The sequence below is a fragment of the Cavia porcellus genome, unplaced genomic scaffold (assembly GCF_034190915.1).
Source record: "Cavia porcellus strain 051 isolate PalLab524CR breed Dunkin Hartley unplaced genomic scaffold, mCavPor4.1 scaffold_7, whole genome shotgun sequence".
Classification (NCBI taxonomy): Eukaryota; Metazoa; Chordata; class Mammalia; order Rodentia; family Caviidae; genus Cavia; species Cavia porcellus.
This window is the reverse complement of record NW_026947490.1, coordinates 24,626,252-24,645,755: the sequence shown is the minus strand read 5'-3', so window position 1 is coordinate 24,645,755 and position 19,504 is coordinate 24,626,252. Positions and strand designations below refer to the sequence as shown.

The 19,504-nt window shown below is 48.3% G+C and overlaps 1 protein-coding gene and 1 long non-coding RNA gene across 3 annotated transcripts in view; one reads left to right on the top strand and one right to left on the bottom strand.

The window, feature by feature from the left end:
• Positions 1-2,066: 2,066 nt before the first annotated feature.
• Positions 2,067-19,504, bottom strand: part of Sae1 (SUMO1 activating enzyme subunit 1) — a 62,909-nt gene continuing 45,471 nt past the window's right edge. Inside the window, exons 7-9 of one of the 2 annotated variants that reach the window (XM_013146929.3) lie at positions 12,287-12,431; positions 7,307-7,376; positions 2,067-2,739 (exon numbers count right to left, since the gene is read on the bottom strand). In XM_013146929.3, the coding sequence (XP_013002383.2) occupies positions 2,647-2,739; positions 7,307-7,376; positions 12,287-12,431 (308 nt within the window). In that variant the 3' untranslated portion in view covers positions 2,067-2,646. The remainder of the gene's footprint in view (positions 2,740-7,306; positions 7,377-12,286; positions 12,432-19,504) is intronic. The other variant, XM_063252965.1, reaches the window with a different exon arrangement.
• On the top strand, positions 14,812-16,569 carry LOC134476880 (uncharacterized). The gene is made up of 3 exons (XR_010048666.1): positions 14,812-14,941; positions 15,017-15,152; positions 16,431-16,569. It is a non-coding gene; the product is annotated as an uncharacterized LOC134476880 (long non-coding RNA).

The following is a 19,504-nucleotide window of genomic DNA, read 5'->3' as shown; positions in this document are numbered from 1 at the left end:
ATACCCATTTCACAGAGGCAGCCACTGAGGTCCAAAGACTCACTCGCCCAAAGGCACTCAGCTAAGTGGCAGAATGTCTGGGAGGATTTACTCTCCAGCTGTCAGGGGTGACCTCTGGGAGAAATGAAAATGGGCCCAGTTAACATGTGCAAAAAGAAGCACCTTGTCTAACACTTATGAATTGAGAGGTCAGCTTTTTGTTGTTTGGTTCTGGTACCAAGAATCAAACTCATGACCTCATGCTTGCCAGGCAGGTGCTATGTGCTGAGCTTTTCCCTGGTTCTACTGTTTTGGAGACTGGGTCTCACTATGTAGCTCAGGCTTGCTTTGAACTATGTAGCCAAGACTGGCCTTGAACTTTAGGTGACCCTCCTGCCTCAGCCTCCTGCATGCTGGAATTATAGGCATGTGCTACCCAGCCCAGCAGTTGCTCCTATTTTGTGGCCCACAATGAACAGTCTGCCAGAGGGAATCTTTTTTTTTTTTACTGGTACCGGGGATCGAATTCACGACCGCCTGCTTGCAAGGCAGGTGCTTATGCCGCTGAGCTAAATCCTCAGCCCCCGAGGGAATCTTTTTACTGCTTGATTGTATATTGCTTAACTGTTTTGCAGGCTTAAAAAGAAAATCCTCTTGTCCTTCTGGACTCACCCAAAGGCCTTGGCCCAGCATTTGCTGGGCCCGAGATGCCCCCTGGGCATCAGGGTTGTGTATGCCACAAAGCCTAACAGGAAACCTGAACTGAATGAGTCTGCTGTCAGCCCCAGGCCAGCCCTTGTTCGTGGGTGAGGCCCTCTGCTCTGAGCCAACCTTCATGGAGGGGGTGCAGTGGGGTTTGAGCAATTACAAAACGCAAGTAATTTCATTATATTTTTTTTTTTACCGGTATCAGGGATTGAACTCACGACTGCGCGCTTGCAAGGCAGGAACTTATGCCGCTGAGCGAAATCCCCAGCCCTGGTTTTTTTTTTTTGGAAGTAATTTCAAAGGTGCCAGGCACTAAGCTACTAGTTATTAGTTACTGAACTCCTGACTTGCCAACTGAACCAAAGATTCACTTTGGCATCCTAAAGAGTTTCAGTATGGAGCTTGGGATGTACCCATTTCCATTTACCAAGTCAGTGCAAGAGCTGGAAAAGGGTCGGCTTGCTGGGGAGGCCACAGAAGGCAGAGCAGCATTTTGTAAAAGTCCATTACATCCAGTTGGCCTCAAGCTCCACCATCCTCCTGCCTCAGCCGCCCAAGGGATTATAGTGTGGGCCACATGTCCAGCTCATTAGCTGGTTTTGAGAGTTCAATGACCTCAGCACCTTAAGTACTTAACAATGTTGTTCCTACAGGAATCAGAGATGAAGGCCTTGTGCACTGGGCCCCAGCCCCAGGTAGATGAGCCCCTCCTGGGAAGTGAGGAAAACCTGTTTAATGTGAACCCGTGAATTCGGGGTATAATTTGAACTTCACTCTTTCCCAACTGGGGCTGGCGGCTTCCTGCACTGCCTGCCCCACTTCCCACCCACTCTGGGGTCTTCTCTGGGCCACTCTGTCTCTGCAGCACTCTGCAGGCAGAAAGTGGAAAGTTTGTAAAGCGCTGGAGGCGGCCACAATCCTGCCACTGTCTAGGCCCACTGCCTCCCCCTTGTGGCTGCAGTGCAAAGCCAAGACTTTACTCATTTACAATCTCAAAAGACCTCAATGTCAAGTAGCAATCAAACTACCGACCCTGATGCCACCCCTGATGCTGACGGCGCCCAGAGGGAGGCCCTCCAGCCGCGCTGCAGGGCTGCAGCTGCTTCTCCCAGTGCAGTCACTTGCCCACCTAGGGCAGGCTGCACTGACAGGAAGGGGCAGTCTTACCCTGACTCCCTCACTACACAGGCAGCCAGCATGGCCTCTGCAAGGGTCCCATAGGCCCGGGAGCTGGGAGCACAGCCACTGGTAGGTGCACTACAAAATTTGGGACTCCAAGCTCAGCTGCACAAGTGCAGCCAGTGACATTTCTGTAGGTTTAAAAGGGCAACACCAGGCCCATACCCAGGCAGCTTTCAACTGGAAAAACACACAAAGCGTAAAACAAATAACTTTATTATCACTCCTTGTTAAACAACCATGTAGAAAATCCGCACAACACTGACAGCTGCGGATGAGGGGTGAGCAGAGCACTGCCGCGGGCACTGGGCTGTCGGCCGGGCTCTTCCTCCCGGCTGGAACTCACTAATCCCAAACCCAAGCAAGTTGCACCCAGTTCAGAGCCACCTGTTGTTTTCCAGGGTGCATACTCTGGGGATGCGGAGGACGGATATTCTGGCTGGCCCCCTGCGGCACCTGTCAGTGGTGCGGGTTTTGCTGGAGCATCCCTCGGCTCAGGCCTTACTCCTCACCTAAGGCTGCACTCATCTCGGGGAGGAAGTCCAGGTATGGCCCAGAGGCGCGGGCAGGGAGGTGATGTCCAAGGGTATGTCCCAGACCATGCTCCAGGAGCGTCTGGAGCCTAGGTCCTGAGCAGCGCTGGGGCAGAGGTGGCACCAGCTCCAGCTCCAGCTCCAGCTTCGGGCCAGTAACCTGCCCCGGGCTGGTGACCTCACTATGCCTTCCTGGGGATGGGGACATGGTTTAGTCACATCCCAGGGCGGAGGGCTAGGTGTTGGCTCACTTGGGGCCCAGGCACTCGACGATCCCGTTCCCCTTCATGCCGTCGAAGAAGAAGAAGTTGTTGTGAGGGGGATCCCGCTGCGACAGAGCCTGGGGAAGAAAACCAAAGGGAGTTAGCTCAGCTCCAAGGCCCTGTGGAGGGCATGTGGGCAACAGCAACCCTCTCTTGGGAGTTTGAGCAAAGGTGAAAACCCGAGCTGTCCTTAGCTGGTAAAGGTTCTCAAATGGCACAGAATTTGCTCTAGAGGGGCTGTGTAGCAATGTCAAAAGGAAACGGCTTTGTTAGTTTTTGAGGTGGAGCCTTCTGCCTTAGCCTCCTCACATGTGTGCTACAGTACCCTGCTCCACGCCTGTATTTGGTGTGCCACCGTATCTAGGGTACAACCTTGTCATGTCTCTGCTCCACCCCTTACCAGATGTGTGTCCAGGCATATCACTGGATTTCTTTGGAGACAGGGTCTTCCTATGTAGTTCAGGCTGGCCTTGAACTATGTATGTCAGGCTGGCCTCAAAATGATAGCAATTCTCCTGCCCCAGCTTCCTGAGTGCTGGGATGACAGGTGTGCACCATTATGGGGCCATTTAACTTCTCTGAATCTTACTTTTGGGCCAGGAATGTAGCTCAGTGGCATAAGTGCCTGCTTGGCCCTTTGCTACATCCAGTGAGAGCAAGGACACTGCATGGAGGGTTAAAACACAATTCCCATAAACATCCCATGCAGCAGGCAGCATGAAGTAGCGCCACCAGGTGGGCGAGCAGCAGGGATGGTTACCGAGGACTGCACCTGGGCAAGTGGTGCCCTCTAGCCGTGGACAGCATGGTACCCTGAGGGGGTAGGTTAGGTCCCTGGAATGACTCTACTCATTCTGTTGAGGAGTTGAACTGCTTTACCAGCATTTGTTTTGCTGTTTTTTTAGGTATGAAGGGTGGAAACCTGAGCCTCTTTAAATTTTGAGACAAAGTCTTGCTAGATTGCTTAGTTGAGCAGAACTGGCCATCCTCCTGCCTCAGCCTCCCAAGTGCTGGGATGACAGGCATGCACCAGTGCGCCCAGCCCTCCAAGCTGTCCATGCAGGGTGGAGACAAGACGAGGCTGGTGGGAGTGCCTTGGAGCTGTGCTTCGTGGCAGCTTGTAAGGCCCATGTGTGCACACACTTTTCTAATGAGTAGGTTAGTAGGTGATCGCAAGGTTGTAATGAGATAGTGAACTTCCAAAAGGATGAAGCTTTACCACAAGCCCCCATCCAGGGAGAAGGACATCCCCACACAGCTCCCAGTGCAGTTTAATGGCTCCTGGGAGCATTGTCGCTAGTTGTTTTCAAGGTCCCCACCTCAATGCCGTCTATCTCAGGTACGGGTTTGATTACTCAGGTGAGCAAAATGCTGGGCATCTGCTCCATCCCGGGTACTTCGAAGGCCCCTGTTCTCAAAGCCTGGATCAGAGCGGCTTGCAGCTAGTTGAGGTGGTGCGTGGCCCTGATCTCTGCCCTCAGAGGGACGAACAGGAGGGCTCCCTCATGGCCAGATTGGGCTACACAGTGAGTTCATGGCCAGCCTGAACCCCACAGAGAGAACTTGTCTTGAAAAAAAAGGGTTAGGGCGTTAGCTCAGCAGCATAAGCACCTGCCGGCAAGCATAAGGTCTGAGTTCAACACCTGTTATCAAAAAACAAAAAAAACCAGAAGAGGCTTGCTTACAGAACGGAAAAATAACAGCACCTGCCTCTCTGCCTGCTAGAAATTCCGAAGATAAAATGTGAGGCAGGCCTGGCACATACTAAATTCTCCATAGGTAGGGGCTTGCTATAATTAACAGAGACTGGGGTGCACCACCAATAGATCTGAGGGGGCCACACATTCGGGCAGGTGTGATGCCTAGTGAACCACGGCTGGAGGTTCTAGGAGCAAAGCTACAGATGATCCATTTCCTACATTTGTTGATTGATGATCATAATCACACGAACAGATGGCTCCCACTGTACTTCCAGGCCACCCTGCAACTCCGGGCCCCAGGGACGCTCACGCTGTAGCTGTTCAAGCTGGGACTCCAGGCGTGTGACACTATGCTCAGCCTCAGCCAGATTCTAATTCAGGGTCCCAGGTAGCTGCTGCCTTTGCCCTCACCTCAGCACTGGGCAGGGAGACTGCCAGGGACCAGGGATGGAGGGAAAGCAAGGGCAGCTATGGCTTGGGAGTGTGACCACAGTGGTAGATGGAAGAATAAAAGGAAGGAAGGAAACAAGAGACCATCCCAAGTGAACAGCCTGTCCATCTGTCCTCAGCTCCGATGCTTCCTTCTTATAGTGAGATGAGGCCCTCAGGGCAGGGCCCTCTCGCCAGCTGGCTGCAGACAAGGGGCCAAGGGGAGCGGCAGGATGAGAGCAGGGCATGAGGTGAACGGGGCAAAGTGTAAAGTGCTTCCTAGCAAGATGGGGTCAGAGGAGATTCCAAACACACCCAGCAACCAAGAATGCAGAGAACACTGCTTCCTTGGAAAACAGAAACAAGATGCTGGGTGACAGCTGTCTGCAGTGGGCAGGAAGGAGGGAGCAGTATTAGGCCTGGGACACAGAGAAGCCACTGGGGGTCGAGGCCACCTGCTCTGGCCTCCTACTTCCACCCCCAGGGAAGCTGGAGCGGGACGTCCGGGGTGGGCTGTGGTCAGGCTGAGCTTGGGACGCCGGCCCACTTGGGTGACACCTGAGGTCTGACTGCCAGGTGAGGACACAGGCCAGGAGCCAGGCCACACAGCACAAATGCCGGAGGGCCACTTTTCTGCAGCACTAAGGATCAAGAGCAGGGCCTTATGCATGTGAGCACAGGTTCCAGCACTGAGCCCCACTCATCTCTTGCTGCTTGCCTGGTTGGATTATTTTTATTTTTTGTGTGTCTTTTTCTTTTTTATCGGTACCAGGGATCAAACTCATGACTGCCTGCTTTCAAGGCAGGTGCTTATGCCGCTGAGCTAAATCCCCAGCCCCTAATGAGTTTTTTTTTGGGTTGGATTTTTTTTTGATGCAGCATCTATATTGCCCCGACTGGCCTCACACTTATGATCCTCCTGCCTCAGCCCCTTGAGTAACTGGCACCATTTCGGTTTTCTACTGCTTCATTTATCCAGCGTTTGTTTTTTTGGTGTGTGTGTGTGTGTGTACCAGGGATTAAACTCACAACCTCATGCTTGGCAGGCAGGCACTTGCACCACTGAGCTAAATCCCTAGCCCTAGGATTTTTTTTTAAAGACAGGGTTGCACTATGTAACGATGTACCTTGGGCTGGCCTTGAGCTCATTTGACCCTTCTGCCTCAGCCTCCTGAGTACCGGGACCACAGGTGCGTACCACCACACCTGGACTACCACTTCTCTACCTCAATTCTTTCTCTGTAAACTAGAGTGGCAAGAGTTCCCACCTCACAGTGCCATCATGAGATACAACATGTTTACACTAACTTTGATAGTTCACTGGAGGCTTGCAGTAATTTCTACTGTTACTGGTGATGATGTCATCATTATAGGCTATGAAAATTCCTTCCCCAGCATGGTTTTCCATTCCCATCTCTCTTTCCTGAGCTGTCTACAAACAGCCTTCTGAACAGCTGCTACGACCTGAGCCAGGCACACACTGACTTTGGCTGCCAAGGGCTGAGCTGAGCTGTGGGGATGGACATGGTTCAGCCACCGCACACTCCACTCCTGTTGTCCTTCCTGGGTGCCTCTGACACACAGCAGGTCAGACTTCAGCAAAGGAAGGGCTCTGCAAGGAAATGGGGAAAAGAGGAGTAAAGGAAGGTGGTGCAAATGTCAAACTGAGTCCAGGGTCTCCACGTCTTAGACACGGCGATGAGAGCTGGACTCCAAGCAAACCAGCCTGCTAAGTTTGAATGTGACACATCTGCATCCAGAGGAATTCTTTGAGGCAGGTGTGACTGTCCAAGCAGGAAAGGTGATTACTACCCATCAACCAAGATAGTCAAGAATCTATGGAGGGGGCTGGGGATTTAGCTCAGTGGCATAAGCACCTGCCTTGCAAGCAGGCGGTCATGAGTTCGATCCCCAGTACTGATTAAAAAAAAAAAAAAAAAAAAAAAGAATCTATGGAGGGCAATGAAACGCGGTTCTGGGGTCTGACCCGGGACATGCACACATTCAGAACCACTGAGCCTCACACTCAGCCCAGCCAAAGGCAAATGCAGCACTACAGGGCAAATAGCAAGGTCCCCCAAGGAAGTAAGATCCACTGTGGGGAATGCAATAGTTTTAGCAAGCTGAACATTCCAGAAGACACCGAAGAGCTGCACTAATTAGCTGCTGGTTGTGGGGCCCTATGAAGAGCACAGACACCCACATTCCTCCTCTCTAGATGCCAGTGGCAGATGGGTTAGAGAAGGGGCTCTGACACCATGGTGACAGGCGGAAGTTCTGGAAGCCGATTTCGGGGCCTTAGTGTCCTCCTCTTACATGGGGATGGCAGTGCTGTGAGCAGCAGAGAAACCGATGACTCTGTTGGACCCTTGCTGACTGGCTCCAGGACAGGACAGAAGGACAGGCAGGACACGAGACAAAGCTGGGTGGGGTGAGAGAAGGGCAGCTCCCAGGTCAATCTGCACACCCCTCCGACAACTTCAGCCATGGTGCACGCACGAGCTACTTTCTTTACCTTCACGATTTCCTGGGCCAGGATCCCACCAACCACAGCGCACACCGGGGCCATCTCGGAGAAGCAGTACCTGCAGACAAAGTCAGCACAGGTGAGGCGTGGTGGCGGGCAGTGGGCGCGATAACGTCTGCAGACATATACTCTGGGCTCTTTGGGATGAGCACTGCTCCATTTAGATGTCCCCGCTGGCATGAAAATTCAGTGTGACCCGAGGTCCGGGAGTGGATGGAAAAGACCTCTGAACTTTGGCGAGAAGGAATTCTTTCACACACTTTTTCTTTTTAAAGTAAAAGGGAAGATTGTATCTGTGCTTCCTAAAAATAAGGTCCACAAGTATCAGATGTTTCACAGCCCCGGTCACATTCTCGCAATTCTGCTCTGACCAGAGCGGGGCTGGTTCCGCCACTATTCCCAGCTGAGCAGCTAGTGACGGGGCGCAGGCCTGTGTTAACACAAATAAGCTGCCCAACCTGGGGCCTGCACCACCTGCGGGAACTGCCCTGTAGGGCCAGGGTGGCGCATCCAGAGGACATGTAGTAGCTGCTACTGTCACCTGGTCCCAAAACTGGTCATCTTGGGGACTAATACACTTTCACCGAACACCTCAACAACAGAGGAGGTTTTTACACAGAATTGTTTTTTCCCTTCTTCCTGACATGGAGATTGAACTCAGTGTACTCAACTGCACACTCAGTAATTTTTTTTTTTTGAGGCAGGGCCTCCTTAGTAGCCCAGGTTGGCCTCAAACTCGTGGTAATCCTCCTACCTCAGCCTCCTGAGCTACAGTCAGTTCAAGGCTTGTCTGAACTGCACAGTGAAACCCTGTCTCAACAAAACCAAACCAAACCAAACCAAACCAAACCAAACCAAACCAAACCAAACCAAAGGGTCAAGTACATAAATCAGTTCATGATAAATGTTTTGGAGAAAAATGAAGCAAAAGCCAGGCATGGTGGCACATGCTCATAATCTGAGCACTTGGGAGGCTGAGGCAGGGAGATAGCTGTGGGCTGGATGGGCTACATAGGAAATTCAAAGCCAGTGTGAACTACATAGCAAGACCTTGTCTCAACCCTTTCCCCCAAGAATGAGGTGAATGTTTAGAATGCCTTTGGTCATAATGATCCCAAAGAATCCAAACATCCTTCATCTAGTAAGCAGACAACACATAAAAAGAATGAGCTACTGGTTTTATACCATAACATGAATAAATTCCAAATACACTAAGGTCAGCAAAAGACGCCAGGCTCCAAAGACCATAGATCTATGATCCCATTTATCTCATATTATGAGTAGGCAGAATTACAGAGAGCAGGAGAATAGGGAAGTGGCTACAGGATGGCACACGGCACCATGAGGGAAGTTTCTGGCATGATGAAACCTTTTTTAAATACAGAGGATTGACCCCATTGCAAAATTTTAAAAATGAGCCATAAAGCTGGCTGTGGTGGTGCATGCCTGTAATCTCAGTTACTTGGGAGCCTTAATGCAGGACAATCACAATTGAGGCCAGTTTGGTGAGACTGTGCCTGAAAAAACAGACACAAAGAAGGGCTAGGGATGTAGCTCAATGTAAACACCCTGGGTTCAATCCCCAGTATCACTCATACACACAAAAAAGTTAAAAAGGTTAATTTATATATACTTTACCATAACAAAAAATTAAATACAATGTACATTATGCCATATATATAAATTAAGATAAGAATGTTTATCAAGTATCTGTTACTATTGGAACACAATAAAAACTTTTGTGTTAACTAGTAAGATATTAGTTAACACTCATATCTAGACAATGAACAATGAGACAACTAGCATGACTCTATTTACATAGACAGGTAAATGATATGCTGGGAAAAAAACTAGTAAAGAACATGCAGATAATTCGGTCTGTTTTGATAGTTAAACAGAGAAAAAATGATTACATATACAAAGAAAAGTTCTGACCCTAGACTCAGAAATGCAGCAGTGGCTGGAATTACAGTTGAACTCTTTCTTCCACTTTACACTTCCTAGATATGGGGATCTGTCATTTCATAATATGGAAAGCAGTAACGCCAAGGAGAGAATAAATAATGTTAAGGCAAAGACGCGGGCAGGCAGACCTCAGGCAGATGACGGGAACAGAGGCTTGGGCACAGCTTTCCCTCCTGGAGGGTGGAAGCTCAGCTGCAAGACGGTGGCTCATTTCCTCACCAGCACCCTACTCCATGGTGGGCCCTCTTGAGTCTGTCCACAGACGGGGTTTCAAGAGCCTGCCCATCACCTCTTACTTATCAAGCAATCGAGCTGGAGCCCTGAGCACATGAGACCGAGACGTGGGAAAGCAGCTTCCACAGGAGGTGGGCAGGGAAGGAGGGAAAAACTGGCCAGCATCTCATTAGGCCGGTGGGGGTGAGCCGGCCCATTCATCACTGTAAATGGCCCAATGAGTCGCTCAGCTGTGTGCTCACGCTGGACATCCAGCACCAGGTACACTGGCAGCTGTAGCCTGCTGACCACTGGGGTGGGTCAGCTGCAACCGAAGCCCCCCATGACCTTGTCCCATCTTCTGCCATGAAACACAGAGCAGACAATGGCTTCTTATATACAGGTACTTCCTGTACCGAGAAATGAGCACCTGGCTAACTTAGCACAGGACAAGGGTCCCATCCAGACTTCTAATGTCACCAGCCCATGACCTCATGGAGACAGTATTACAAAAGCACTATATAGACTGCTGCTTAGTTTTACAATGGCTTTGTGGTTCAGGGTTCTGCAGTTGGTTCAAAGACCAATGCTGTTTTGGTGCTGGCCAGAGAGGGACTGGGGATACAGCTCAGTGGCATAAGCGCCTGCCTGGCAAGCATGAGGTCATGAGTTTGACCTCTGGTACCAAAAACAAAAGGTTCCCAGCTGGAAGTAAAGAAAGGCACTAGGAAAGAAGAAACTGATTTTTTTTAGTCTTTTTGAGACAGGGTTAAAACAAACACAAACATATACGCACTAAGGAAGGCCAGAGGTGTAGCATGGTAGCACACAGCTGAATCCCGGTACTGTAGAATGCTAAGGCAGGAAGATCACAAGTTTGAGCTTAGCCTGGACAACTTAGTGACTCAGTGAGACCTTGTATGAAAACAAAACAAAAACAAAAAAAATCACTAGCTCAGTTTAAGGCCCTGAGCTCAATCTTCCATACTAAAAAGTGGAAAGGGGGAAAAAAAAGGACCACCAACCCAAGAGACTGTAAGCAGTCAGGCATGGTGGTGCACACCAACAACCCCTAGAATATTCAGTGTGACCCTGTTTCAAAAAATAAAAACAAACCAAAAAACCTAACTTAAATTTTTCTCTCTCTTTCTTTTTTTGTCTTTTTCCTTTTTATTGGTTGGTACTGGGGATTGAACTCACGACTGCCTGCTTACAAGGCAGGCGCTTATGACGCTGAGCTAAATCCCCAGCCCCTCCTAACTTAAATTTAAATAGGAAAATAACATACAATGTAAGAGAGACCTGAGGCAATTAGCAATTACATGCAGCTGGGCAGGTAAAGTCCAAGAAGTCTTCACCATAGGAAGCTGCTGCTACTAGCTACACAACTTTATAGACTGGTTGCTTAACTCCTCCAAGATTTGGTTTCCTCACCTATAAAATGCATTGTGAGGATGTGAGGATTAAGAGTCTGTGGGCATAAAGCAACTGTCCTGCTATCTGGCATGTAACAACTGCTCAATCAACTGCAGCTATAACCTGGAGGCACTACAAAGCAGTTTGGGAAGTTCTTGGAGGCAGAGTGAGCAAGTGATCCCAGAATTGCTTGGAAGGAGCTCACAATCTGGTCACCATTTGATCTCAATCCAATCCCAAGCCCGACTCTGTACAGAGCAGACCAGAAAGGTAAGGTGAAAGCACCCTTAATATCCAAGGGGAAAGGATGCTGAGAACCTGGAGATAGAAACTGATAGGTTAGCAACCCAGGAAAAGTGGCACTTCCCGCTCAGACAACCTGCCTTACCCCTCAGACCCAACAACTCCATTCCTCTGCAGTTACACCTGCACACACAGTGTCCACAGTGTGTAATACAAGGCGACACACTGCAATGTTCTGTGACAATAAAAGCCTAAGCCCCCGCAAGCAGGCCATGGTTCAGAGCACAGTACCACGCCAGAGTCCATTGTGGTAGCTCATGCCTAAATCTCAGTACTATCAGAGGCTGAGACAGGAGGATTATAAAATTGAGCCCAGTCAAGGCAATTTAGCAAGATCCTGTCTGAAAAACTAAAAAATTACTGGGGATATACCTTAGTTTGAAGGTGATGGGTTCAATCTCCAGCACCACAACAAACAAACAAACACAAAACAAATATATCCCAGCTCAACATGCATTCAAAGTTGTAGAAAAGACATTATCCATTCATCAGGAAGTGGCACCCGAAAGACAACAGAAAGTAAAAAGGATGTGGACGGGATAGTGTTAACGTATCCTATACTGCCCCCTCATGTCTCATTAATTCACTCATACTAGACTCAAACTTGTGATCCTCCTGTCCTCTGGAAGTGCTGGGTTTGTAGTTCCACACCACCACACCTGGCTCCTTCCTTGAATTTTGTTTCCTTGAGAGACAGGGTCTTGCTATGTAGTTTAGCCTGGTCTGAACTCACTGTGTAGTCCAGGCTGGCCTTGAATTTGTGGCAATCTTCCTCCTCCCTCAGCCTCTCAAGTGCTGGGATTACAGACATGCACCACCACAGCCAGCCTGACTTGAATTTTGAATCATGAGAATGTACTTTTATCCCTGTCAAAAACAGAACCTGAATCTCTTTTATATTTTGTTTATTTTCATACCAGGACAGACGCAATAGGTTTAGGGCTGACAGAATGCTGGACAGGGAATTCTCAGAATGCTAAGTCTCCATGAAAGGTCTCCCCAAGTCAAGGCAAATTCTGGACACTGACATTTATCTGTCCAGGCTAAACTCTGAGAAACATTGAGACCAACCTGACAAAGTCGTCAGGAAGTAGGTCAGGGCTCACACCCAGGGAGTCAAGCACATCATTTCGAATGTGAAGCAGCAACTCTGAATCTTCCCCATAGGTATCCGAACCAGGATCTCTTCCTTTATCTGTGCGGAATTTCAGAAGCACTGGAAACAGGGAAAAGAAACGAAGTTGTAAAGCTGATTTTGTTAAAATGAATGCTTATAAACACCACTCACACCTATCTATCTACCTATCTTTCTTTTCCTCTCTCTTTTTTTAATCTTAAAAGAGAAATAAACAACAAAAAAATCAAAACAAGATAATGAGGGTAACAATGGTTAACATACTTCATGTTGTTATCTTTAAATTACTCAGAGTACAAGATATCAGCATTTAATTGTCCAAACCATATTAGTACAAACCTTTCTTTTGTTCTATCTTTTTCTGAGATGAGCTTCAGTACATAGTTCAGACTGACCTCCAAATCAGGACAATCCTCCTGCCTTAGCCTCTGCAGTGCTGGGATCACAGGTCTGTGGAACTACATCCAGCTAACATCTTTCTTTCTTATAGGAAGTAGTACATTAATCAAAAAGCTAATGTACTTCATTTATCCAATAAATCCAGTTAGTCCAGTAAACACAAAAACAAACTGGCTGTGACAGTATGATGAGAGTCTAACCATCTATCGTGTGGCTTCAGCTAAGGCTTCTCTGAGGACACCTCAGCAAGTGATTAAAGTGTCTGTGTGGCAGGAGTGTGTGGGTAGGTGGGGGAGGAGGGCAAAGGCCCCAACTATGGCCTGAGAAGAGGTCAGGAGCAAGAGGCATGCATTCTAGGCATCAGTTCAAAGAGATGCTTCAGCCAGAAAAGCTGGCCAAATTCTCAGACTTGGGTCATTAGAAGACTATGTCAACTCAGAAATGGACATTTAATTTTGGCTGTGAACCAGATGAAAAGTTCTGATTATCTTTAAGTCAGAGCTATGTGTAAGGAGACATCCCCAAAATTAAAGCTTTTGCTGGGCGTGGTGGCGCATGCCTGTAATCCCAGTACTTAGGAGGCAAAAGCAGGAGGATTGCTGTAAGTTTGAGGCCAGCCTGTGAAACTGTGTCCAAAAAAAAAAAAAAAATGATTAAAACTCTTAGCTTCCCCTCCCCTAAAAACTTTTAGCTTAAACAAAAAGCCCCTAGAGAAACATGATCCAGTTGACCAGGATACAAACACATGCTACTGCCACTGCACCTCATCCTTAGCAATAGAGGGAAGGCAGCAATACTCACATACAAACAATCCATTATGACCTCCAGACCCAGCAAATCCCTTCCTATTCACTTACTAGCAGTTATACCTGTGCATACAGTGGCCCAGGGTATAACACAAGACGACACAACACAATGTTCTGTGACAACGAAAGCTCCTTATTTTGGAGCAACCTGGTCCCAGGTGGTGGCCAGGCATTGTTCCCTCTGTGCTCCCAAAGCGGAGGGACAACTTGCCTTGAGTCTAGTCTCTGGGGTGAGGCTATGACAATGGAAGCTGAGACACATGGATGAGCAACAAGGCCCTAGCCCTGGGTGCTCCAGGATAGTACTTCAAGCCGTTCTCCAAGTACTTTCATTGAAGTCTCACTAGCATCTACTGATGGAAAAAGTGAACTAACTCAAATTACACAATTAGTACAGTGATTCTTCCCTAAAAACTAAGGTAGGCTGAAACTTGAGCAATCTGAAGTTGCTATGTGGATTTTTTTTTTGGTGCTGGGGATTGAACTCATGACCTTGTGCTTGCCAGCTTGCCAGACAGGTACTTAAGCCACGGAACTAAATCTCCAGCCCTGCTATGTGGATTTTTAAAAGTCCAAGCATTTGGCTGGTATGATTATACATGCCTGCAATCTGAGTACTTGCGAGGCTGAGGCAGGAGGATCGTTGCAAGCTGGAGACCAGCCAGGGCTACAAAGTGAGCCCAGGGCCACCCTGAACCACAGTGAGACTTTTCAGCAATGAGCGGCCAGGGTTGACAACTGTTCTGCAAAAGGCTCAGACTCATCATCTACCTAGCCTGCCTCGCCTAAGCACACATCTGGCAGGCAGACTCATGTGTAGGACAATGGTGAGAGAAATGGTTCTCTTGCATCTAAAGTGATGGTCATCAGAACAAATCACAGCACAGAACTCACAAAGCAACCAGAGGCCTCAGTAAAAGAAGCCACAATCTACCGGGCTGCATTTTCCTCAATGCCAATGCTTGGGGAAGCCCTAGGTCTAGTAACTTGCTCATGCCCCATGAATGATTCTGCATCCCTAACACTCCAGGATATCTGTTCATTCTCAATCCTGTCTGCTGTCTGGGAATCTTTCTCTTTCAGAGATACAACTTACGAAGTCCTTGTGCCACCTGTCCTCTTGGCAAACAACTCAAGCTAATGACAATTTGGGTGCTGACTCGAGGTGTCATCACCTAAATAGAACCTCTAACTCATAAATACAGGGCTGATGTCCTGATCTGTGGGAAATGCACTCCGGCAAGCATCTGAGGACTGATGGACAAAGACTGTGGGAGTGGCAGCTGCTCTCTGTTTTGGCGCAAGCCTCCTTCCAGAGCATCTTGCAAAAACAACGAAATCTGGAAATCTGTTTCAGTCTAGCCACAGCAGAGGATGCTTCATTTGGTACTGAGTTTTCTGTTTTGTTTTCTGAGGTTCTTTTGGTACTGGGACTTGAACTCACAAACCCACACTTGTCAGGCAGGTGCTGTGCCACTGAGTTGGTAGCTCCAGCCCCTGAGGATGATCCATTTGGACTGTGTGGACTCTCGGCGGGAGAATAAGTGTAGGCTGCTTGTACCATGCAACCCAAGGCCTAGCGGCTTGGCACAACCAAGTAAGGCTATTTGCTTACAAGTTGCTAGGCTGAGGACAGTAGCAGAAATGCTATGTCAGCAGCTCCTGCACGAGCCTCTCATTTCCCTGTCACAGAGACAGAAATCACAACTGCCACAAGGGACCAAGAAATACGGATAATTATTTTCTGCCTTTACCACAGAACTTTCATCTTACGGTTGGAAAGTACAGCTCTGGCAGTAGAGTCCAGAGTGTCAGAATGCCCACTACGTGCCGGGCACCATGCCGAATACAAGGCGTGTATGGATGCTCAGTTCTTCTTCACAACAGCCTGCTGAGGCCAATCAGTCCCACTACCCCTCTACGGTAGAGGGAGCACAGATTCAGACACTGAGTGGCTGTTCACTCAGTGGAGTAGCAATCGTGGAGTAGCAAGGCAGGAAAGTAAACTCAGGACTGACTTCTAACCTGTAATGCGATACAGGAAAATGGCGGGCCCGTGCAGGAACACAGAGGCCAAGTGGTCTGGCTCTCTGTCCCCATCCCGAAAAGGCCCCAAACTGACCACATTTTTGTCAGATGCACTTTCCAGATGGGGCACGAATTCTTACAATGGGTGCATTCATTGGGACTATGCACTCAGAGAACAGGCAGTGCAGGCAGAGATATGAAGTAAACTCTGCCCATCAGTCTTCAGAGAGCAAAAGTGGTTTCATCCAAGAGAAATAGTGGTTTCATCCTTGAGCAGCAGGAAGGTGGCTGCACAGCTGGCCCCAGACTTCTCCGGGCACCTGGCCTGCTCCAGTGCAGTGCGCTTGGCTGAGGACCGGCAGGCTGGCACCAGCCACATAGCTCAATGACCACATCTGAAGTATTCTTGGGGCTACTGGCCAGGGCACCGGTCAGCTGGGTCACTTATTTCAGTAAGGCAAACAGAAGCTGTCTTTCCCCCTCTTTTTTAAATGTCAGCACTCCAGTTAGAAGGGTGGAGGGGGCAGGGAGAAGCCTGTGTTCTAGAAAGGCAGCAGCCTCTGGACTGACCCTCGCCCATGACGAATTCTTGCTTATTAAATTCTCCTCTTTGTTCTGTTTTCACCGCTCCCAAATAGCCAGACGCGCGCACACTGCTGTTGACTCTGCACTTCTGAAGAGCACCTCCCTACCAGTTCACAGATTATAAAGCCGGTCCGTTAAGATCAAACAGCCAGGGATGCAGAGCCCTCTGCCAAAAGATGACTCATTGAATTGTATCAAAACACTGCACAAAATTAGCGTTCCAAACTTGATTAACTTCATCTGAACCTTTTAATTAACTCAGGCTGCTGAAGTCCAGGGGGATGACATCCACTGCTGCACATGACGGGCTGCTGTCTCTGCTGAAGCTCAGGACTTGCCCAAGTAGTGGAAAAGGCAAACTCTGGAAGCCAGAGAACAAGCAGCTCTCCACGGATTTAAAGCAAAACTGTACAAATGTCCTATCTCTAAAGTACTTAACACACTGAAATTTAATCTAAATACAGAATATCAAATTAACGCTTCAAAGATTGTGGATAGCAATTTTTTCCAACACTAGGGATTGAACCTAGGGACTCCTCACACATGCTAGGCAAGGACTCTACTACTGAGCTACATCCCTACCCCTTTTCCTTTGTTGATCATTTTAAGACAACTTCATGTGAAGTTGCTAAATTGCCCAGGCTGGATTTAAATTTACCACATTCAAATATTGTAATTTTAGGGGCCAGAGATGTATGTCAATGGCAGACAGCTTTCCTTGCATAATCAAGGCCCCAGCTTTGATCCCCACACAAAATAAAAATAATCAAATATCTGACTATATTTAATGTAATAACCAAAATGAGGAAAAAAAAAAATCCAAGGTCACCAAAGAAAGCCAAGTATTTTAATAGGAGGATAATAAAGTCAGTGCCACAAATTAGCCCCCAACACAATCGCTGTCTCCAAAACTGGCTCAAGTGAGGAGGAGAAGCCAAACGTGCATCAAAACCTCATTTCTGACGCCTGCTGTTGTTCTGGTGAGACACCTCGGTCCCAATCCTTCTGGTTCCCCCAAATTAATGTAGTCTGCTCCTCAGCTAGCTCATTTGTGAGGACTTGATACCTCTGAGGATAGTCTGGAAATCCACTCCTCACAGGAGCACACACATTCAGGAAAACGTAAAACACAGTTATTCGCTTAGCCAATAAGCTATTTTCCAGGACAAAGTTCTAGTTCTGACAGAGCCACGCATTCACCTAGGAAATAGACAATCAGTGATGACTTTGTACCAGGTTCTGAGCTGGGCAGGGGAGAGCAAAATGATGCCCTGTCCTTTTCAGACAATGCACGAGGCTGTCCATTAAAACTCAAAGGAGACATCAAATATGCCAAGTGGAAAAGGAGCTCTAACACAACCTGAAAGGAGGCTGCTCTCCCTAAGCAGCCAGGCTCCCTGCGCTGGCAGAGGCCCCACAGCCCACATGCACACGACTGCCCTTGGTTAGTTTATACTGCTGCTCTTTAGGACCTGTTCTTTGCAAGGGCTGTCTCAAGCCTCGAGCACTTTCAAGATGATGGGTTCAGTGTACCAAGGAAGATGTAGTTCTGGAGGAGCCAGACTGCTGGGCTAGTCCTTATTTTTCCACTAACCGTGACCTTGTGCAAATGACAACATCCTTGAGCCTCCTCCAGAAAATGGAACTCCCTAGCTGGTCATGGTGACATATACCTACAATTCCAGCACTCCAGGAGACTGAGGCAGGAGGACCTCAGGTTTGAGCTTAGCCGGGCAACATAGTGAGACCCTCAGTCAAAATTTAAAAAGAGCTGGAGATGGAAAAGCTCTAGGTTCAATCTTTAGTACCTCCCCCTCCACCAGGAATAGTGAGAACATTAAGCTGATAGGATTTATAGGTTAGATCCATAAAGCACCTACGATGGTGCAGGGTGAGATTTCTATTCTGACAGCCACTGTGCACAAACCCACCTCGCACACCCTCTAGCAAAGCCAAAACACCTGTTCCGGTGACCATGGCACCGCAAGACCGCTCATGCTCTAATCACTCATTTACCGTATCACTGCTGATTCAACTGCGAGGGTGTTTTTCTTTCCTTCAGTGCTGGGCACTGAAACTAGGGCCTTGCATGACAGGCAAGTGCTGCACCACTAAGCTGTACCCCAAGTTGTCAACTGTGAGCTACTGACTCACCCTGGACCATCTCCCGATCTCAATTCGCAGAGCGGCTCTCTGCATTTGACCTGAGTGCAAGGGGTGGAAGGGACCCAAAGCAGGGTTCTCCTGGAGCAGGCACATTAACAGATCTGTTAGGCAGGATGTCTCCACAGCTGGGGAACTAAGGTAAAGAAGGTAGGGGTACGATAAAAAGGAAAAAGACAAACAAAAAAAAGAAGGTAGGGGTGTTGACAATAAAGTGACACAGGAATAACCTCACAAATCCAATCAAATTAGGTCTGGTTTTCCACTAAGTGATTAGTTTTCAAGATACTCAGAAGGGTTCTGTTTCTTCTTTTTGGTACCGGGAATCGAAAAGGTTCTGCTTCTTATCAAGTGTTTATGAACATGCTCAACACAGAATGTTTAGGAAGAAAAAGATAGAGTATACTCTATAAGCTCCAAGAGGGAGTAAGAAGGAAGCCTTACTTTCAAGGTTGCATCTGAGGGCCAAAGGCAAGGGACAACCATGGGTGAAAATCAGAGGTGGACACAGGTGGACTGCGGAAGGCAGGGCCATCATGAAAACTTCTGTAACTGTCTCCCTCGGCCCCTCACCACTACAGCAACTGGCCACCTGCTCAGTTTAGCTCCCGCTGTCGCCTATGTCTACTTCCAGTATTCCTCTCTAACCTAGGAACAGAAGTCTGTGTGCGTGTATTTATTCATCCATCTCAGACACATTTCCTGAGCATCTGCTCTCACCCCTGTGCTAGGACCCACAAGTAACCACAGAGTTCCAGACCCTGTTTTCACATGTGGAGCATGTACTCTGCAGAGTGCAGGCTCAGAAGCCTGTCTGCCACCAGGGCCACCCACAGAACTTAGATATCTTTCTCCAGAGAGGCCTTCCCTGAAAGACCATTCCAAAAGATATCCCTTTTTGAACTTCAAGTCCCACCCAACTGTTTCAGGTATGTGTAGTAGTCCAAAAGCCCATGAGTTGACGCTCAAGCATGGCACTACTAGGAATCTTTAGGTCACCAAGAGTGCTCAGTGGCATAAGCACCTGCCTGGCAAGCATGAGGTCATGAGTTCAATCCCAATACCCCCCCCAAAAAAAAGAAGGAAAAAAAAAGTGTACCCTTGAAGGGGAATGTGGGTTTCCCGTCCCCACCTCTTGCATTCTTTTGCTTCCTATGAGGCAGCCCATCTTAC